Raw genomic sequence first — 23,173 nt, forward strand, 5'->3', positions numbered from 1 at the left:
TGTCACTAATAAAGTTGCGAGACGATTGGTGTTGAGATTTATGTATTGTGAATGCTTTTTATATCATGTATATTCTGAGATCAAAGCTTTGAAATATTTCATCACGTATAATTTGTGTGTATGTTTGTCTATACACGTACGGTGAAAAATATGAAACACCATTGATATGTTTAGTTTATTGTATAAAATAAAATTGTACACCATATATGTATAGCCGTAAGAGTGAATTCACGAATAAAATGTAATATTTATTTTCTACATAAATTCCTCAATCTTCATTCCTTTGTCATGTGCATATAGGTATTGCATCTTCTTTATACCTCCGATTTATCAACCGTATTATCCTCTTCTTCTTAATAAAATCCCTTTCATTATTTCCTGTATATTCGAATGAAAAATACAGCGACAAGACTTAAGACTGGCGCTAGAAATCGGCAAGGTATAAAAAGTCTTTAGTAATATCAGCAAACCATCACAGACATAAACACAACGCGTGAAAAGTGATTGAATCTCGGTGCATTATAATTTTCAGAAAAGACAATACTTGTCGCGATGCCGATGTAGGGACGTGCGTCACGTACATAATACATAATGCACGTAATTCTTACGTCACATTTTGTGGCTTGGCGGTCCCGTGGCAGCAGCGAACGTCGGGTACTTATACGTAGGTGTATAAATATTGCATTGCAAGTGCCCTAATTATTTTTCCCCTATTGTTCGTTAGGTCAGACATGACCGGCCACTTGCCCATAGACAATAATGCATGTAGAGTTTAGTGCGCGTGATCAATTCCCGACGCGAGTATAAAGCCCGTGCGTCGGGTTATAGAATCAGGCGTGTGTGCAAGTGGGCACATAAAGTTATTATGAATGCACCACCGGACCGCCGACGAAGTACGTGACGAAAATGACCGGCTTCTGGTCTTTCCCGATAGCGATGAAAATACAGCCGTAATGTTGTAGATCGGTCGAAGGGTGGTAGAGCATAATTTGGCAAGGCGTTGAGTCGGGATCAGCAATTAATTCATCACCCCATCGACGAGTTTAAAGGACCTTTCAGAATGTAAACAAATTGGAAAGGCGGACAGCGTTATGGCAGTGAGTGTACCGTCAAGCGGAAGCTGAACTGCTTTACGGTTTGACGAACTAGCGTTGGATCGAAACGAAGCCTCGGCCTTTCGTCGGTCGGTAAAAAAATATCTGGAAACCGGCCCAACCGCGTTCTTTAGTGCTAAGATTTTTCCAGCGCGATGCAAGGATTGTTTATGTTGGGTTATTTGGTCGGTGATTTGACCCGCGTAGCAGCCCAGCAAGTGTTTCCCCAAACATGGCGGACGGAATGTATTCGAATTTATTACATCTAGAATGAAATTAGACCGAATAATCGGCACAAATGAATAGCTGTAAGTGCGCGAGGTAGCTCGAATCGTACTTAATGGATGTAAGAAACGATCGGTACAACGACAGGTGATTCGAGTCTGTGGGGATTGTGCGGAGACTAAATGAAATAGGATTTTGCCGCGCGCGGCCGAGTCTGTCGGGGCAACCGTGGCGGGGCCCCCATGGTTGTAAATGGCTGACGAGATGGAAAATGAAGAATAACATTCGCCTCTGATATTCCGGCCTAGACGTCAAGGTACGACCCTCAGAATATCGTGCTGGTTATCGCGAAACTTTCAATTTTATGTCACAAGTACGACGCTCAAACTCGCCCAGGCTTCTATCTTCTTTGCTCTTTTTTACACGGGGTTGTTTCGTCCTACGATTATCTTATATTACACGATTGATTCGGTCTGTGGGGGATGCACACCGACCTCCCATCCACCCTCTGGGCGTGTTTCCGACTCCATCCCCGTCCTCCGACGGCTTAAATATCATTCAACATCCCCGAGACCGAGATCAGATTTTCTCAAACTTTGCATGCATTGACCCACTGGTTGAAAGTGCTCTAGACATTCGACTGTTTTTTTTGTTTCTTTCAGTCCGATCATATCCTTCGTTCGTTTTACCCCTGTTTCCTAAAATTCATCATTTTATTATCTATCCAATCCTTCGGTCTTCTTCTCACACCGTTTTCTCCAACGACAATAAATTCCCTCGCAGATTCTGTCAACGCGTAGCTTAAAATTTCTCTCAATCATATTTTTTACATTTATTTTTTTCTTTCCGCCTTTGTATTTACACACACTGTTATTGTTTGCAATAAAGATTTCATTACTCGTTGAGTTTCATTTCTGCATCCGCTCTTTTGTCTTCATTTCTTTTTCAACCCTCACATTCGTTTGACTCGATCATCGATATAACACAACTGACACAATCTCGATGTTATCCACATTTATCCTCAACCTGCTGGTTTCGTCTCTCATGTTCTTTGGATTTAATTTCAATAAATGTTGCACTAACAAATCTTATTGGAAATTGCTCTACATCATTGGATGTTCATTGAACTCGCAAGACCGGACGTCTTACTCTAAACACCTCGCGTCATTTCACTTCAATTCAATGTCTTCTACCTTAGTTTTATAATATATTAACATGTGAGTATCTGAAACCCCTAATTTGTAGCATCTAGACGAATATTCATATACATGTACATTTTATATTTGTATGCATACTTATGTGAATGTCAATCCTTCATTTTGTGATGGGGAAAAACTTTTCTCCATAGATCTTGGATTTTTAAATGTGTCGCTACCATTGATCATTCGGGTGTGCTTATTCTAACTGCATGCGACTATTTACCTTATTGATTGAATATTCATAATGTTTCGTTTGGTGCGAATTTTGTCTCGATACTAACTATTCTATAAATCTTGTAATAACGGTAAAATTTATGCATCGGATGACAAACAATGCAATAGCAAAAACGTTTCTAATATTTGCCAATTAGCCGCTAAACTTTTCACATTATTTTTTACGCCTTGGCAACTGGTCGTAAAAGACTACATTGATCTACAAATTTTACTGGCAAAGCGTTTCAAGACAATCCTTTGTCTCATTTAAAATCGTACCTTATCAATAGAAATTCATTTGTGATACAAGTAGTGATAATTATTCATTCAAAATCATTCGTAAGGCAAACAGTGACGAGTATTGATTTATAATTGAAAATGAATTATCACAGGGCCGTATAAATGAGAGGTTATTTCTATTACTTGGAATAATGAAAGTACATATTTTTTACATTGTATTAAGAAACAAAAACAGAGTTATGATTTTTGCTACTCAGAAAGCTTAATTTGGGGACCTGCATTCGTTACAAAGTTTTACATATCACTAAATCGCTGAACACTCTGCATCATTGCAGTGCTAAAGAAATTAATTAACTAAAGATAATTTGGGACAGTAGAATTCTCGAGAGATTATCTTCGAAAGGTTATCGGATAAGCTTCGGCAACGTATCTGCATTTCAGAATAAATGTGTTTACGACACAATCCATTTTGGAAATGAGCTTTCAGTGTTAAGCATATTGCAAATCTGAAAAATTTGTATCACGATGCTCGCTTCTCAGTTAAAACTTGAAAAATAGAGATCAACAACTCATGACGCTTTGTATTCGTTGTATAAATTTGTCGCAGAAAAATTATTTCAACATTTTCAGCAGCCGGGTAGAAAATGTCGGAGCCAGAGGAGAGTCCGGCTGTGCCGGATAGCACAACTAAGGAGCAGCGTCTCGGTTTCTCTCATGGCGAAGACGTTCTTCTCCAGCACAAAGATGGCAAATATTATCTTGGTACTGTCGTAGAGGTAAGTTTGATCACGCAAATTGAATTCTATCTTTGCGTTGTACCACATTCATCGAAAGACTTCTCAGTTTCCGCTTGAAAAGATCTTTGAACTAGTCACATTTATTCGATAATTTAGAATGTCTAAATATTATCATGATTTCAGGTTGATTTGGCCAGGGAAAGATGTCTTGTCAAGTTTTTAGACAACACGTCTTCCTGGTCATCGGTAAAAGAGTTGGCGAAACTGGCAATGCCAGAATCAGACGTGATGTGCGTATTGTGCAAGAAGTCACAACCCAAGGCTGACAATGATATTGTTGTGTGTGATAAATGTGGCCGTGGTTATCACCAGCTTTGTCATCAAGTAAGTATGAGAGAAATCTAACAAATTTTACAAACTTTATTCGCATTCACGTGTGATCCGTTATAATTGAAACACAATTATACTTGTTTCAGCCGCAAATAGCTAAGGAAGAAACAGTTCCAGAAGCACATTGGATGTGCAAAAGATGTATAGACAGCCAACCAAGGACTCGAGAGCCTGCCGAGCCCAAAAACTCAATGGTCAAGGCAAACATTAGGAAAGTTTGTAGTGGGAGAGACCAGCCTCAGCCTCCGCCCGACGATATGACCAAATTACCTTACGATGTAAGACGTGTATATATTCATCTAAGCATGTTTTCTTCTGAGGCTGATCGCGCGCACGTATCCCTCAATTTCGCAAATCAAATTCTCAACTGCTAGACTTTGCAAAGAAAGTATCAGGACCATGGATTCTACTGACAACTTTCGTTTCATGTTTCTTTGGCCCAGAGTATCAGTTAATGGGTCTTCTTTTGCCCAATTTACAATTGATCAGATCACTGAAAATTTATTCAAATACTTCACTGCTGCTCCAAAATGATACACAGATTCGTACTTGAATGTAGGTAATCATATCGGTTAAACCGCATCAGAAGATAATAAAAATTAATACTTATAACAAAATCAGTTGCAACCGCATTGAAAAGACGCACAATAAATGGAACCAAATACATGGATATGTTGTATCGAGGGCTCCATGTTTTAGGCTAAGAAAATGACCCTAGAAATTTGAAAAGAATCTGTAATCCAGATGCCTGATACTCTCTTTGTTAGTGGCACGTGACATCATGCTACACTCCCTCCACCCGACGTTTTCTTTATTATGAAACATCTGATTTCCAATGAGCGTCAAAAATCAGCATAAAGTATAAATAAAACTTCAAATTGGTCTGACAGCAGCCATGTTGATTTTGAGTAGAGAAAAATTGTTTTCTCTTGATATTACCAACCTGAAATTGTGTGACGTTATTTCACACAATTCAATTACTTTTGGTTTTCCAGCACCTTTTACTCGATTTAAATTTTTATTTTTCTGTATCATAAGGGTGAGATATGGAGGAAGACACAACTTATTAAATCTGATGCTGATTTTTTTCACTTACAGCCTGAAATGCTCAGCTGGGATGCACATCATAGGGTGAATGCTGAACAAATCTATTGCTACTGCGGTCTGAATGGTGAATGGTATACGCAAATGTTGCAATGTGCGAGGTGTAAACAATGGTTTCATGAAAAATGTGTCAGCTGTTTGACGTGCCCCCTTTACAGCGGTGATAGGTGAGTTTGCACAGCAATTTCAACTGCTATTAGGCATAGCACGAATCGCCAGTAACTAATTTAATCGTGTTTCAGGTTCTATGTATTTGTGTGTTCGATGTGCAATTATGGTAAGGAATTTGTTCGTCGCCTGGAGTTGAAGTGGGTCGATTTGGTACACTTGATGCTGTACAATCTGACGGTTTACAATGCCAAGAAGTACTACGATTTAGATACTATTATAGTACCGTATGCCAACGAGAATTGGAACGCCTTGCAACTTCCACCAAGGGTAAATCTCGGGTCTTAAATTTTGTACGAAAGAATTCGATGATTCGTTAGACATTTACACGTCTTTTGTGTCGATTTTCAGATACGAGATGTAAGCTCACAGGTGCGCAGAGAGTCCATCCTCCAAATATTGACGAATAACAGAAACAGATTCAAGTGTGGTAGAGAGATTAAAAAACGCACCACCATCTGGGGACTGCGTGTCAGATTACCGCCCCCTTGTCCAGTGGTGAACCTTCCCACCACTGGCGTCATAGATGATTCTGTGCTTCGCATGTGTTGGGGGGCTAATAAAAGACTACAGTACCTTCCACCGCCCACCGAGTGAGTTTCCAATAACGCCGGAAATTATTATGACGTTAAATTGAAGCATACTTGATGCTATTTTTCTTTTCGATTTTCAAGTCCCAAACGTCCTGTGCCAGGAGTTCAGTCCCAAGGTGTTAAGGATGCGAGGTATAAAAAGGCTAGAAAACTTCTGAAGAACGCCATTGCTAAGGTAAATTTTCATCTCTTGATTGGATATGAACGTATTGAACTGGATTATAAACCCAGAATGTCATTTCTCCGAGTATAATTCACATCAGCAAGACGCAAATCCCGCATTGATATATCGCTGAAGAATTTAAAACCATGACCTCAGTGTTTGCAGGGTTGTCTTACAAATCTGGAAATGTTATATCAGAACTTTTAACTGACTGGAGAAAAAAAGTCGAACGATGCTTATTCCACGTTTTCCCGAAGAACTAATCAATTTCGGCAAAATGTTGTTATAATTGTGATGATTAGTGCCTAATTTCTTGTCTTGGTTTTGGCTACATTTATTATCAAAACATTTCGAGCTGCTTCAGTGCATGGGAATAATGAATTTTGATTCAGATCATATCAACGATTAACCTAGTATATTATCCTTATTGAAAAAGTTCTGTAGAACCTGAAAGAGTGTGATAAAATATTGAAGAATGGGAATCAGAAACACAATAGACCATCATTTTGCATCGTGGTTTCGAATCCTAGTCTAAGACTAAGTCTTTAACATCTTATAGTAATTTATCCAATCGTATCAAAATTTTTAACCCTTCATAGACACACTAGAATCGACCCGTCTTTCATCTTTCGGCCTAAATATCTAGTATCTCTGGCTTCAAACGGGACTTCAGTAGCCATATACTTGGGGTTTGAAGTATCCCCTATAAGTACTGATCGTTAGTCATTCGAATCAAGCGTCAGCGTTGACCTGACAGTTGACCAAGCTAAATCGTGCGCACGAAATAAACTGCTTTTTCGAAACACGCACTATTTATACTATTTTTTTTTTCTTGAAGTATCACCTCTAAGGAGTATTACCTCCAAATTCTGGTTACATTGCAGGCTGAATTCTCGACGATGAGAATTCAGCCTGCAATGTCCCTGACGAATATGGCGAAAAACAGGATTTTGTATAAAGAAACTGGTACGGTTGAATCTTGAATTTCCGATACCTGGAGGGCACGGGGAACAACAGAAGAGAAAAATCTTTCGTTACTGAAACGGTTCCAACTTTTCTCACTTCAGTTACCGCTGCGGCCACGGAGTGTCCTTCACTTCCGGTTCGCAGTCATGAACATACATGTTAGATTCTACATGTGTGTATAAATCGGCGGAAGTGGAGAATCCTGTCCTATAAAAGCGCCGATAAATGTTAGATTTTTTGGTAACCGTATTTTGACCGGATACTTGTTGAATTTTTTTTTTCTCCTCTGTAAAGTACCTCGTGCCGGAAGAAAGGCTTTCTGTACGAGAAGCGAGGTAACGTCGGAGTGTAAACGATATTTAGATCCCGAGAAATTAATTTGTCTTATAAATTAATTGTGAAACAGAGTAAATCGCGAAGCCCGGAAGCGTCGGAGCTGCCGCCGACGCCGCCGACTTCAGTTTCCGGTCCGCCAACGCCACCGGCGACAACATCGTCAGGAATGTCAGAGCTCTCAGTGCCGAGTTCTATGGACCTGATGAACACGCTGCCGTCGTCGACGCCTGCGGACACGAGTGGAGACGAAACGAGCTCTCGAGGGACGCTGGACTCGTTCATCCCACCGCCGAAGGACTTCGAGGGGAAGAACAACCCGTTCAGGAACCTGACCGACCTTCTGGGCCAGGGTGGCTCGAGCACGCCGTTGGCGTGCGGCAGCTGTCCGATAACGCTGCCATTGCCGTTGACCCCCGTCATCGCCCAGCCTCCGGTCGTGCGGCCGACGAAGCGTCAGCTCTCGGAGAAGGACATAGTGATAGACAGGAATGGGCAGGTAAAGCGACGGCGGCAGCACCGGAGAGGACGGCCACCGCACCAGCCGTTCCAGCCGACGGCTATAAAAACGGCGGCGATAACGCCGGCGCGAAACAGCGAGGTGAAGAGCGAGTTCGTCCGGAACCTCCGTAGCTCGTTCAACGGCTCGTCGAGCAGCGGAAGCGGCGGTCAGATCGGAAACTGCGTGGACTACGCGCTAAACGGAAGAAGGCTCAGGCAGCGACAGAACGGCGAGAAGTTGCCGCCGCCACCGGAGCCGCAGCCCCTCGTTCAGAAGAAAGGCAGCGTACCCTCCTCCCCAAAGTGTTCACCAGTGAAGCAGAACGCTTCCGACATATCTATGGATGATCTCAAGTCCTCGGTTAATATTTATTTCGGCGCTGCGAACAGGATCGCCGCCGGTGAAAAGTTCGTCGTTAGGGCTAAACGCGTCGCCGCCAACGGGCAGACACAGTATCTCGTTGAATGGGAGGGTCCGAACACCTAACGACCGAATGTCCCTCCTTAAGTCTCAGACTCCGGACAAATCGTTCATTATAATGTATAATAAAGTTAAATTGTTCAGTGTTTTATCGATGGAATGCCTGCAATTGCTGTCAGTCTTTACGCGATAAGAATATCAGAGTTCGGACTATATTCACTGATGTCTTCAACGGGTATCCTTAACTGAACCGCATACCTATGTCTTTTTAATGTATATTGTGCGACTGTTTTTGTACATCAAATTGTTGCGTGATTCCTGTCCATTTTATCTTTTATACATCAAATTTACTACTTATTATTATTATTATTATTATTATTAATATTATTATTAATATTATTATTATTATTATTATTATTCTTTGTCTCCACGTCATGTGACGGATATTTTATCGCAGAAAATTAAAATTTCTGGTTCATCGCTGGCTGATGAACCGATCAGGTATTTTAATTCGATCTATTTTGATCTACGTTATTATAGGTATTTATATACCTACTTAATCATTATTTTACCTTTGAATTATTCCAAACCGTTTCCGAATATAATGCAGTTGGTCGTCATTCACTTAACGTTACTATTCTCTCTCTCTCTCTCTCTCTCTCTCTCTCTCTCTCTCTCTCTCTCTGGATGAAATTCCGCCTTCATAGTGCATCCTTACTGACCTTTCATCTTTCCATGTTATGCATAAGTTTGAATTGAGCTTGTAAAGTTTATACTTTTCACAGTTTTCTTTCTTCCTTTAACTTCCTATACTGGATCAACATTTTCGTTTATTCGACAGATGCATATTCCATCTTCTTCTTCCTTTTTTTTTTTTTTCTCTCTTCTCTTTTCTTTTGTTGCAATTCGCCTTTTCTGCAGGCAAATCTATTGGGGGGGGGGGGGGGGGGGGGGGGGGGGGGGGGCAAATATGTGAAATGAAAGGAAAATTCTTATTCGAGATTATATAATTGACTCAACGAATTTCAGTGGAAAGAAAAATTTGCCATTATTTATCGCATGACTCGATTTTGGTTTGAAAAGAAAAAGAAAATTATCCGATGCCGAATTGGGCTTATTTTCTAGCAACAATATAATACAAAAACATTCAAACATATCACTTATTATCTATTGTAAATAGTGTAGTATAATAGTTTAAAACAAATGTTGGTGAATGTGGCCCGAGCTGCCTGTGCAACAGATTGAAACCGAAAGTTCCATATCAGTGAAAAAAAACAAAGAATGAGAAAAAATAGTTGGTCGTGCATCAAGGAGGCGAAGGAGGTCTTTTCCCGCAGGGCCTAACAATAAGTTTGAAAATACGCGTGTCTGAAATGATTTTCCCTCCATGGTGTTCACGATACTATTGCGTAACAATAGTGTGGTTTGCATGTTGGTTTTTTTATAACGAAGTAAAAAAAAAAAAAAAAAAAAAAGGAGCACTTTTTAGTACTAGGACGTGGAAGTGCACTTTTTTGTACTCCGATGCTCGTTATTTTGTACTGCCAAATAAAAGATTACTTGACGTACGAAACGCAGGCAAAAAGAAAAAATATATGCATAAACCATACTGGTGTTACGTAAATAAATAAACAAACCGTGTATGTATGTACATTGTTGAAGACATAAGATAATAAACAATGCTGAAAGTTGTTCTGCACTGAAAAACGTCCAGATACGCATAGAAAGAAAGTTGAGAACTGTGCCCAGTAAATTTATGTTGAGAAAATAACGTTTTGATCAACGTTTCGACCTTGAATTCTCAAAATTTGTAAAATCTCACCTCACAATTCAAAAAAACAAAAAAACAAATGCCTACCACGATATTTTCGATCGAAACAATAAATTTTTTCGCCTGTTTTGCTTCGCGTAGTGACGTGTATAATTTTTTGAAATTTTCACCGCACAACTGAAAACGAAAAAAAAAAAAAAAAAAACAAGAACCTCATTTTCTATGTATATCTGAACAGACCGCTTATTGCAGTAACTGGAAGTAACGCGACGATGGAAATCATATCTGCCCACCAGAGTTATTTTTCAATACAATGCGATTTTAGATTTAGCCTTTGATTTCTGCATATTCATATTCTGAGATTGGATTCGCAGAGTTTGTTTATCCCAGTTCATAAAAACGGAACCGAAAATTAATGGATGAATGAATGAATCCGATCGTAGCTAATGAACGTGCAGTCTCAGCATTGCTCACTGTCTCACACAAGACTAAAACAAACTAGGTATAATCTGCCTGTCTGAATATATTAGTATACCAAAATAATCGCTCATTTTTAAATCACACAGTTTATACGTTTACCCGACTGAGCACACTGTGCTACAGGCGAAAAATTACAGCTAAACGAATTATAGCCAAATGATTTCAAGTTCTAATCGCAATTCTGCGAAAAGACGTGTTGAGCGACTTCTTAAACTCAATACACGACATCATATATGACTAAAAAGTGACTCTTTATCCTTAAATAAAAAATTGCACAGTATTCTCAGTTGGGGCTTTATAATAATATAATATATATATATATATATATATATATATATATATATATAATTAATTATTCCGGAGCATTTAAATTAGGAGAAGAGAATACATTTAAAAAAAACAAAAAAAAAAAACAAAAAACAAATACCCTAATGTACTAGCAAATTTTATGTGGTATTTCAAATTATAGGAGCTTATTAGAGAATTAAAAAAAAAAAAAAAAAGAAAGAAAGAAAGAAAGATGAGAAGAAAAGAAATATGAGTCTAGCTTTTGTTGTCTCAAAACTGTTTTTGAGAGTTGAATAATAATTCTTTTTTTAAATTTCTATTATCATTTTTGTTCTTTTTTTTTCTCCTTTTTTTTTCATTTTCCCCCCTTTACGCGCGCACACGCACGCACGCACACACAGACATACACACACACACACACACATACGACACACGACATTGTGGATGGCACAGTATAATAAACCATAAACAATAATGTATTACAATTGACAGTAATACTTGTATAGAGTAGTGTTATGTATATGTATAGATATGAAATTCATCTATATACATATATCTGACTATAATGAGTATTTTTACATACCTATACCTACTATAATAATTATTTAAAATCTCTACGTATTATATTTTTATTACTATTGTTATTATTATTATTATTAATATAATTGTGCGTTTTAATTTTGTTCATTCAGTACGAACGTACAGTATTGCAGTACAAAACAAACAATCGAAAAATAAATTTAAAAAAAGTAAACAACAACGAGGGGGTTTCAAATTTTCAACATTTTTGACCGGAATAATAAACTCTGATAGCTTTGATACATACATATAAATATATATATATATATATATATATATATATATATATATATATATATATATATATATAGGTATATGTACGTATATATAATACTATATGTTAATCACAGTACGTTAAACGTTATGCTGATTGTCACGCAGTTTTTTTTTTTTTTTTTTTTTTTTCTTTCTTTTCTTCTACTTTACTTTCATGAGACGTTCACATTACTAAAATGAAGGTTTTCGGGCAAACCAATGAATAGAAGAAAATATCTCATTCAAAGTAATTCGACTAGGAAATACTAGGGGCAACGCTGTTTATTATTATTATCATTATTACTATTACTATTATCATTAAGATTATTATTATTATTATTATTATTATCGTAATTATTATTGCTATTATTAATATTATTATTTTATTGTTGAAATCAGTACTGCGCTGTAGCCTTTAGGCAATATTGTTTCTTCTCTAGGAAAATGTGTAGGTAATATTGGACGGAAACAGGAAACGTACACTGCCAAACTTCTAATTTATATCGAAAAAAGAAAAAAAAAAAGAATGTTAGATATTGATTAATGATTATTGCTTTTTTCGTACATACATATACATATATATTATACTATACATATATATATGTGTGTGTATATATATATATTTTTTTTTTTCTATTTTTATTTCAATTTCTAAATGTAATAAATCTTCGACTTTTAGTTTTTCGTTAATATTAGAATTAAATGTGATATATCCATTAGATTATAAAGAATGCGGTGTATCACAGAAGATAGAGAAGGAGCGAGTATAAGTTTGAAGGAGGTTCGTGGATCGTTTATAAAGTGAAGAAGAAGGGAAAAAAAGAAGAAAACGAAAAAGACTTTTATTTAAATTAATTGATGTCTGAAATATAATGTATGAGTCTATAAGATAATAATTTTGTATGTTATGATCAACAAGCGATAGCAAAAAGAAAAAAAAAAGAGAGAGAGAGCGAGAAAAAAAACAAAAACAAACTAAAATGAACTAAACAAGAATCAACAAAAATTTGGTATATATTTTACCATTGTGGTATACACTTGATTCTGTAAGAATAAAAAAAAAAAAAAAAAAAAAAAAAACGAATATCAAAAAATCAACAACAACAATATGTCATCCATGATAAAAAAAAAATATTTTAAGTACTCCTTCAAATTCCAAACGAATAATAATTATACTAATATGAATGTTTTTTTAATGCTTGAGCTTTGAGTGTTTGGTACATTCGTTTGTTCGTTATTTTACCTTTTCGTAAAAAAAGATCACATTTGATTTATTTTCAATAGATTTGTGCACCTAACAAACTTTTGCGCTAATTCGATAATTTGCAACAACACCGAAGGGATATGAATAGAATGAAAAAATCTAACCAACACTCTGAAAAATCACTCGCGACAATTGTTTCATAAATACTATTATTTTTCTACTAGTCACGAGTACTAGAATTATTCTCAATTATTCATTATACCAATCTGTTTTAAATTCTTTCTGTACAAAGCACGCTATTCTTCTGACGAACCGGATCGACTGTCTCGTCGCCATCTGGTGACAGGAAATATATATTTGATCACTATTTTTCTTTTTTTTTCTCTTTTTTTTAACACCAATAAACTCGTTGTGTCAAAATCGAAACATGACAACTTGCAACAGGTTTTCATACTCTAGATACCTGTTAACTCTAACCTGAAACGATCAGCTGATCACTTTTTTCAACGCCATGCTGTTTATCCACGCTCTAGACTAGGATTGTTCAGTTTGCGAATAAAATTTAAAAAGTATAACATTTATCCAGCGATGAAGTCATATACTAAAAACGGAGACTTTGTTTCAAGTAAACGTGTGTGAAAAACGAAGTTCCACGCTTGATTATCGATTCAGGAATTTATTATAGTTGTTTGACGGTCGGGTTGAGCGAAGATAAGCTGGAACAATTATGTATGTACGTATATAAATTTTAGGAGAAAACTTATTGCCAGTATCATGTGTAAATATTTGATTTTAAGGTATAAATATCATAGTACATACTCATGTAGGTACGTAATATACATAAGACAAAACGACGGGATTAGATAGTTGAAAAAACTAATCCCAGAGGCTGGAGAAAGAAGCTGACTCGATAATAAGAAATTCCCAAAAAGCATCCCTGTATAGGCCTTTGCAGCACGAGATGCAACAGATTTGATACACAGGTCTTTGTAAGCTTTCTATTTAATAATGTAAGCTTGTAAATATATAGAAAAAATGCGTTTCTGCTTTTCATCATCTTATTGTTTTTCTTTTCTTTCTTTCTTTCTTTCTTTTCTTTTTCTTTTTTTTTTTTAAATAAAATTTACAATGTTCAAACTTTCATATTGTAGTGTGTATTTATCTTTGTTGTAAGCAATGTGTAAATTAAATACATTATACTTACTTAGTTACTTTTTATTTCTGTCTTTGTTTCTTTCACATTATTGTCATTACGAAAACTTAACGCATGGTCAAGCTTAATTTTTTTTTTTTTTTATTCTACAGAAAATATGTGGCATTTTTATTCTTCAGTAGATCAGAAAAAGAAAAAATTTACCAATAACGTTTCTATCTCCTGAAATTGAATCCCTTTCTTCGACTCTTCGTATCGACGAGCAACTGTGCCTGGCGTTTAAGGACACTCCGAGTTGGAACTTCTTCCTCATCCTCCGACGGCGGCGCTGGAGCTGCTGGTGTTGAGGCTGACGGAAATGTCGGGAAAAATGGACGATCGTCGATATCTTTCATCTTTCCATCGTCCGACGGATTCGAAATCGTTTCGATCTGGCAGGATTGAACAGTAAAGTTTCATGTTTCTAAATGTTTGAGGCAACGAAAATCCGCATTTCAATTAATTTCGAAGAATTTCAAATGGATTCAAATTACTTCATACGATTCCAATAGAATCTTATTTAATTCAAAAGGTTTCTGTAGATATTACATACATGATTTCTCAAGGCGATTTCAAAGGAATAAATAAAAAAATAAAAGGGCTCCTCGGAATTTGAACCCCCTGATGTTTCATGGTCAGTTCAACGAACTTTATTCAAGAAAGCGATACAACAGTGTCTTGAAAATCTCATAAACATTTAACACCGACGCAAACGAAATATGATTCTAACCGACGTAGGTTGTGCAAATTTGCACAGCTTACCTGCTCGCCGATCAAGTCTTCGAAGACCTCAACGTTCTTCTCCAGATCTCTGGCGAGCTCGATTGTCGTCTTGACTTTTTCCTGGAGGATGTCTAGAAGTTCAAAAATATCGTCGATTGGTCCGGCTTTCTCCGGTATCGGAGTAAGGCTGACGTCCTGAAATGGATGTAAATAAAAAATAATCAGTTAGCGTGCGTCGATCGCCATTTTGATTCTTGGGGAGGATGCATTTCACATCTTTCACAACTCGTTATCACTTTGTCTTCGAATCGACCAACGGATTTGAGAATTCAGAGAAGGTAGGCGGAGCGCTCAAGCAAAATATAAGAAAGAATTATTCGTCGAGGAGGCCCTACCACTCCGCCATCTTGCGCGCAAAGCTTGTTCTTCAGGCGCATTTTACCTCCCCTTCATTTCTATCCTCGTAATTCTCACCTTCCTGGGTGCAGACTGCATTAGCACCTCTGCATCCAGATCGAAAACAAACATTACAAAGTAAACGATAGCTGCCGACTGGATATATCGGTTCTATTGGTTTTCCAGCTGCCACCTTCCAAACGCGAACTCGCTAACGTATTTAGAATGAATTTCGTGTGGGTATCCTTCTCGGTCTATGCAATTGCAGGTATACATTTTCATCAATAACATTGGACAGGATACTCAGCTCAAAGTCATACGCACCAAGCTCAAGATGGTTTTCAGCGCCATTTCATCACCACATAACCTAAGTTTTTCATTTTAATGAAGGAAAATCATAATTATTGGGGTTTCAAGTTACTCGTGTCACATAAATTAGTGAAACGTAATAAATATTAAATAATATACCATCCATACGCGAAAAAACACGGTCAACGGTTGCATTAATTTGATTTTTGTCCACTAGTTGATGAATTGCAATGTGACAATTCCAAAAGCATAAATCTTACCCTCAGCCTGTCACAGAGTAACCAAAGTGTACCGTTCACTTCCATCAAGACTTCTTGAACTCGTTTATTATCAGTCAGCGCCTTTTGCTGACGCTCAATTTGCTCGGCGATTTGACGATTGAAGTTTTCCAACTCCTCGGCATTCCTGATGAACGCAAAATTAGAGGTTAGAATGATGTTTTTCACTTTGTTTGCTGCTTCATCCTACTTACTGTTCGGCATCTTTCGTTTCCGAAAACTTCTGCTTCTCGATTTCCGCCATGAGTTGCTGCCTCTTTCGCTCTAGGCTGATCTTCTCGTTCTCAGCAGCCACCCGCATCTTCTGCAGTTTATCTTTCGTCGCCTTCTGACTGAGAAACCTGTTCAGGACATCTTCGGTTCTCGATACTCCCGTGGCTTCTTTGAGCTTGGCGAAGGACTCTTCTAAATATTCCGTGCTCTCCTTGGCCGGCATTTTCTCTGACTGATCATCCTGGAGGCCGTAATCCTCTCGCACAACCGGTCGCCCCGTCGGGAATATCATTCTCTCCAATCGCTCCAGCTCCAGCCTTCGATCCTCAACCCTCTGCCTGTGAGATACCTGAGTTTCAACTTCAACGTTTCCCGTCATTGTGAGCTATTCTCTATTATACCAAGAACTTGCACAAGTTCAAACCAAAGAGAACCGATCCCAAAGTAGTTGGGTAGCGACAGCAGCGCCATCCGACAGATAATAGTGAGCGCTGTATTCCTCAAATATTCAGAAAATAAACTTGGCAACGTCGCCTGATTTTCTTGTGTTGTAGTCTGCTTGAACCTGATCGGTATTTACCTCGCTATACCCTTTATTTTTGTGAATCAAAATGTCAGATCAGCTACGATTTAAAGGGAGATTCGCGAGAAAGAAAAGATAAAATAAATAAATAATGAAGGGTTTTAGCAATACCATATCTGAACAGCAGAAAACAAATAATTTGAATACCGCGTATAATGTGCATCCTTGCGACATTGCCAAATGTACAACCAAACAAAAATTACAATCAGATTTTTTTTCTCCTTAGAATATGTTTTCAATTGTTAAATGACAGACAAAATTCACAAAAATCTGATATATTATTCCTAAATATCCATTTTACCTTTTTCAATATTTTTTTTCCAATAAACCCTTTAAATTTTCTAACTTTTTTGTTCTTCCTTTCTCATATGTGCCCAAACGATAATCATCCGAAGATATTTCTACGAGGCAATAATTAGTGATCCTAAGAGTTTTTATAGTCGCTGATTTACAATTAGATTTGCAAACTTCAAAATGACTAATTGCTGTTTCAAAATCGATGCAAAAAAGACAATCGTTTCGGGTTGCTGATTTCGATTCTGACAAAGAAAGGTATCGAGGTATCCCTCACCCGATTTCGTTCATCGAAATCCAAGCGACACGTATTTTTTTTATCCGCGGAAAAACGGTTTAAAAGGGTGAAATCAACCCCGAAACTCGGGGATCCGAGCGGTAGTTTCAATAGATTGCAATAGTTTGGACGCGTACACAAAAATCTTCCACTTTCAAGGGTTTATTTCACCCTTTCAGGGCAGGATTTTGAAGATATATAAAAACACGTGTCAAAAGTTTTCTCCCACTCTGCAACCCTACAATGTTCGTCAACATTGAAGGGCGAGACCTCGCAAAGGTTCCCTTAATTCTCAAAAAAAAAATTTCACAACGATGAATGAGAAATATTATTTTCTCCATTCAAAAAAAGAAACTCTTAAATGGTCCCGTGACATTTCTAACTCTGGAGCATGGTTTCACCCCCTTAAAGCGTTCAATGGCGCGTGATAAAAAAAAAACAACAAAAAAAAATACGTGGCGCCTAGTTTTTAGTCTACTATAACATATTCCTGGGATACCTTTCTTGTCAGTGTCAAACCTGTAGTCCAGAATAACGCCGTCACGCTGTTTCGAAGTGTTCATCGCCTCGACCTCCTGCTTCATCAGTGTTCCCTTGGTGATGTCGCGTAGGTGAATCGCCTCCTCTTTCACGTCCTGTGGATCAGAGATTGAACGACGACAAGATTTCTGGCTCTAACACTAATATCGAAGTTTAATTTTACCTGTAGTCGACGGATTTCAGATTTCTGCTCCTGAATTTGCTCCTCGACTATCTTTAAGGAGGATGCGTACAGCGCCGCGTCGGCCTTCAGACTAGATCGCACGCCTCTGTATTTCTTCCGCACCGTGTCAGCCTCCATTTGCATCACGTGAATTCTTTGCAGCTGATTTTCTAACCGTATGATTTTCTAGTAAAAGGAATTTAAACGGTTACCATAACCATTTCACTGCATGACTGATTCCAGCGCCCTTCTTCGCGCTATAATTTCTCAAAGCGAATAATCACGACTATCTTGTATATATATAATTATATATATACTACAAGAAAATACGCGATCCATGAAATATCCTTCACCAGAGACAGGGCTGAATAACGTGCGTTTCGAATAGGAAATGGAACATGCTTATAAAATTTTCATTCAAATGGATAAATCGAAACATTATCTTGCATTCTATTTAAAACGAAAGATGACAAATGGGTTTCTGAAACAAGTTGTATAAAGTGTAAGATTGTATATATACTACAAATGTTTATATCTTTTCTAATAATTTACGTTCGCCTTGTTACTTGTATCACTTTATTTCGATATTTCACTATTATTTGATGATATTCTGTTATCATATCACCATTCGAAAATAAAGTTAACAAATATTCATAAACTACCGTAAAGCCCTAATCATGGTTCTGATCACGATGCCGATGGTCGATAGTTCGAATTTAACGCAAAATATATACGCAGAATAATTTCATGGTGTAAACCTTTTTTACGGGATTTTCCAGTTTCTGTTCCGTGAACTTTTGAACAGTTCCGCTCATCAGCTCTTCATACTCCTGCAGGAGTCCGGTCAGCTTTTTTTGCTGCTGCCAAGGTGAAAGATTGTGTGTAATCGTTAGCCTCGAGAATTCATCATACTGTTACAAGATTTCGTTCTGCACACGTTCTGCAGTACCTTGTCGCTTTCGTACCGGATCAAGTCGAGCTTTTTGCGTAGACGGATGATGTCTTCGTCTAGTCCAGCTATCGCCTCAACCAGGTTCTTCCTCTTCACGCTGCTCAATGACTGATCCTGTCCTCTCAGAACGTCCGTATCAGCAGCCTCTTGCTCCTTCAAAATAATTAAGAGGATGTCATTTTCATGGTGCCTGAAAGGATTTGACACCCTCTTTACGGCTCGCACGTTGGCGAGTTATTCTTTTTTTAAACCAAGAGTCGATGCTATAGTCTTGAAGATGTTACCTTGATCATGAAATGTTTCAAAAAAAGTGTTTTGGATCTACAAACGAGTCCGTTGTTGACTTTCTTACGGTGTTGAAATGTTTTTGCCAGTGGCAAGGTAGATTTCTTCTAACCGTCGACTATTTCAATTTGATTGTCCGGCGTGGAAAAGTTTGCTTGTAATATGGCAATCTGTGTACTTATAGTTCTTCTTTTGAGTAAATATATATATATTAGGGTGGCGCAAAAAAACCGACTATTTTTTTTTTTTTTTGAGTCTCGTCTGACAAAATGTTAGTTTTTGATGTTTTAAGAGCCCACTCCAAAGGACAGTTCAAAAAAATAATTTTAAGAGGTCGTTCTAAATTTTTTAAAATGTCAAAAATCGTCAAAAAATTAAATTAAAAAAATTATATTTTCAGTATTTTGTTTGATTTTTAATTCATGTCGTGGTGTATTGTTATCGATTCTTTCTTACTGAATTAAAGAAAAAAAATGTATGAAATTTTAATATGAATATTAAAAGATCGCTCGAAAAGATGTAAAGAAATGCACCAAAAAATTGAAAAAAAATTACGAGCGACCTTTCAAAATTCAAATTTTGAACTGAAACTTTCGGAAACTTATTTTTTTTTTTTTGTCTATAAAATTATACCGTAACGAGAAAAAAATTTAAAACTAAAAAAAATCGAATTTTGACGATTGCTGACGTTTTAAAAAATGTGGAGGGACCGCTTAAAATTTTTTTTTCGAACTCTCCATACCTATATACGTACGTATGAGAGAAGGACTAACATTCTTAGCTTTGGCAAAGGTGACTTGAAGCTCCTTGACTTCCTTCTTCAGCCTGGCGACCTTCTCAGCGTTCTCTTTTTTCTGCGCATCGCACTCCTCGAAGCAGGCCTTCCGCTGTCCCTCTGAAATAGCATGATCAACAATTCAGCCTGATCCAAGCTCTTTGATGTAGACCAGAAACCGATGTCGCGGACTGATTTATGCTCGTATACTCGTGTCTATGTAACTGACGCAGGAAGGAAGCATCGATAGGAACGTGAAACAAGCATAAACCGAGATCTGGACGTCGGGCAAGTAGCCACGACCTGTCACGCGTCCGGGACGACGGGAAACGTGTTCTGCAGGACTTCTATGCACCGTCGACAATTGTTCTCCGATGAAAACCGCTCGTGCCGTATCCACAGTTATGTCGTTTGAACCTCCTGGTTCCCTAGATGCTCAAGGAGTGTTCACCCTACGATGATATCGCTGACTCTCAAAAGTCAAGTAAACGGATCATTTAAAAATTTGTTTTTTACCGATGCCGTAATGATAATTTTAATACTAATTATATTATACTGACATACGGAAAACGAACTCATTCGATGCATTCCCAAGCACTGATTTTGAAGAATGTGTTTCCAAAACTGGAACCAAAAACGGTACGAATTACAGAAACGAGTTAGGGATGCATTTCGGTGTGGGAGAAGCTTAAGGCTACTGAATAGCTGGAGTTTGCTGGTGTACAGAAGGGCGACCCTTCGACCTGAGACTCTCGACTTATGGTATCAAGGCACATAAATATGATCTTGGCGAGATGGCCGATAGGATCTGTCGACGAAGTGCTACAGGCTGCAAGGCTGGGTGACAACTTATGAATAGAATGTTTGCGCTCCAGTGCTTCTGAATTTATAATTAATTGCCCTCGATTGATTTTGCGAACATCGCGCAGGCGGCAGCGATGATCGAGAATCGTATAATACGAATGAATTTCTCTGGGAATTTAAGAAGAAATTCAAAAATCGATGGGATTTAGTTAATCCATGAGTGTTGCGTTATATGATATGAAATCAAGTGAATATAACAGCTGCAAAACTATAATTTATATTGTGATATTTCTTGACGACCACACAAATGCGAATGTAAAATAAACGATTTCCGAAAGCTTATATGCGGAGAGTTGATTACTTTGGAGATGAAAGTATAGTCGAAAACACTCGACTTTATCGGTAAAAATTGATCAATCCATCGATTGTTACGAATTTTTTTGAAGCGGTGTATTCAAAACGAAAATTTCGTAAATTCCAATATGTCGTCTCAATAGTGGAAAAGCTTTTCGATAAATTATAGCTATATTCAAAATATTCTTCAATATCAGGTGAAAATGTGCATTTATCTTTTACTTATTATATCAAAAAGGTACTTAGTAATAAGTAGGACAATGATAATTAATAATCGATACTCTAATCAGATGAATTGATATTGTATTACGTCATTAATAGGAGCAAAAAACAAAAACCGATCGTGAGGAAAAACAATCGAGTATGTCGATTAATCGAGTTTGAAAAATTATCGATTTAATCGAAAATCCATTGTTTTTGATAATTCTTAATATACAGAACGACCGAGAGACTAACACCCACGGTCTTTCACAGGTCTTGCAACTGAGACAGAATTTCAACTCCACTATCGAAGAAAAATCCAGCCGGCGCTGCGATCGAGAGATACATAAACATAACCTACATCGTGCGTGTTACTGATATACTGCATGTTGCTTTTGTTTACATTTTCGATAATGTAATGTATCCCTCGATCGCAGCGACGCTAGCGGCTTGGTTAAAAAGAACTGCGGGCACGCATAATGGCGGGCGATTATACCTCGATCCCATAATAAACACGAGAGTGCGAAGCGTTGTGCGCGCTTCGTACGCTGCTCTAATTACTCTCATTACCTCGACTAGGTATGTATGTAACGCGTCTCTGTATCTCTCCTATTCAACGCTAATTCTTCTGACTGTTGAGATGGAGCGAGAGAGAGAAAGAGAGAGAGAGAGAGAGAGAGAGAGAATAAATGAGACAGTTGGATCGCGAGCCGTACATGTATACGATTCTGCGAAGCTGATTAGATCTCACTACGAAGCTGCAGAGTAACCGAAGACATTCCTCGTTGATATTTTTTCCCTTTTACTGCGAGACGAGATTCTTTTAGAACGAAAGCTCAAAGAAATTTTATTTTGGAAAAGTGGATCGTAAGAATTTTTTGCTCAGTCTAAACGACGGTTTAAGATTTAATATTTACCTGAGAGTTGTATCTTTTTCTTTATTTCGATTATCTTCTTGTTAAGAGCGTTCAACTTGCTTTCCTTTGCTGTTTGCACCAACGGATCTGCCATCCTCGGGAATTTCACTTCTACACTCGCCTTCTTTCACCTCGGAGTTCAAATCGTGGATTATCGAGTTAACAGAGATTTTCTCGTCGTCTAGGAGACGATGGGGTCAAGTATTCGACACAGCTATTTACCGAACTAAATTAACTTCCTTAATTTAACGAGTCGTCGATATTCGTTTTTGGAACTTTTCGTCTCTACAAGATTTGATAATTGAGCTACTATAATATATTATACTCGTGCAAGCATCCTGACAGTAATATTTATCTCACAATCAGAGTAAAGTTAAAATCATGGTAAAAAAAATTGCAAAGACCATATTAGTAACCATTCTGCAGATCTGCAATACAATTGCAGATTGAAATGGTCTTGTCCGAGTATAATTGCTCAATTAAAACGTCTATCAATCGCTCGCAGCAGTGGCTCATCGCTGCTGTTGCATATATACATGTAATTGCTGCCGATGTGGATATGAACTGAATAATATAAACATGTATTTATGCAGGACCGGTTGCAAAGGTGTCAGCTTATACCACACGCAGTGATAATCGAAGAAAAAAACGAGCTCTTTCACCGCTGTAGACTAAATCGTGTATAATTGAGTCTCGAAATCACGTAATGCCGCATTTATATTCCACTTTAGGCGTGGCTTGACCGGCTACGTAATAGTTCGCGATCTAGCTCTTCGTCTTGATCCTGTTAAAATGGTCCGGAAAATATTAATTGCAATTTATACTGTAGCTTAACGATTACGTGCAGGTTAAAGAATTTCGGAGCAGTCGATAATCGACGACAAATTAATTAACGTTTAATGATGAATGCTCAATTTTTCACGATTAAATGAAAGAAACTCGTTATTACACGAAGACTGAAAATTGTTACAATCTAATGGACAATTCCCATTC

At 37.6% G+C, this 23,173-nt stretch overlaps 2 protein-coding genes across 3 annotated transcripts; one reads left to right on the top strand and one right to left on the bottom strand.

Annotated features, from left to right (window-relative positions):
* The first annotated feature begins 1,188 nt into the window (after positions 1-1,188).
* On the top strand, positions 1,189-9,017 carry LOC124404953 (metal-response element-binding transcription factor 2). Of its 2 annotated transcripts, none has more exons than XM_046879503.1 (9): positions 1,189-1,635; positions 3,605-3,747; positions 3,892-4,092; positions 4,185-4,376; positions 5,197-5,369; positions 5,445-5,640; positions 5,722-5,963; positions 6,045-6,138; positions 7,499-9,017. In XM_046879503.1, exons 2-9 carry the CDS (start codon positions 3,616-3,618, stop codon positions 8,411-8,413), a joined length of 2,145 nt encoding a protein of 714 aa, XP_046735459.1. In that variant the 5' UTR covers positions 1,189-1,635; positions 3,605-3,615; the 3' UTR covers positions 8,414-9,017. The 2 variants fall into 2 exon arrangements, with proteins under 2 accessions (XP_046735459.1, XP_046735458.1); XM_046879502.1 differs by having other exon boundaries at positions 1,190-1,635; positions 3,602-3,747.
* Positions 9,018-14,292: 5,275 nt separating this feature from the next.
* Positions 14,293-22,274, bottom strand: LOC124404679. Its single transcript, XM_046879012.1, has 12 exons — positions 22,181-22,274; positions 19,903-20,024; positions 19,174-19,247; positions 18,842-19,034; positions 18,651-18,752; positions 17,893-18,078; positions 17,689-17,824; positions 16,017-16,395; positions 15,805-15,949; positions 15,282-15,446; positions 14,879-15,034; positions 14,293-14,508 (listed from the first exon to the last, which is right to left on the bottom strand). The coding sequence occupies exons 1-12, from the start codon at positions 22,272-22,274 to the stop codon at positions 14,293-14,295; spliced, it is 1,968 nt and encodes a 655-aa protein (XP_046734968.1).
* Between the last annotated feature and the right edge of the window lie 899 nt (positions 22,275-23,173).

The sequence above is a fragment of the Diprion similis genome, chromosome 3, assembly GCF_021155765.1.
Source record: "Diprion similis isolate iyDipSimi1 chromosome 3, iyDipSimi1.1, whole genome shotgun sequence".
In the NCBI taxonomy this organism is placed as follows: domain Eukaryota; kingdom Metazoa; phylum Arthropoda; class Insecta; order Hymenoptera; family Diprionidae; genus Diprion; species Diprion similis.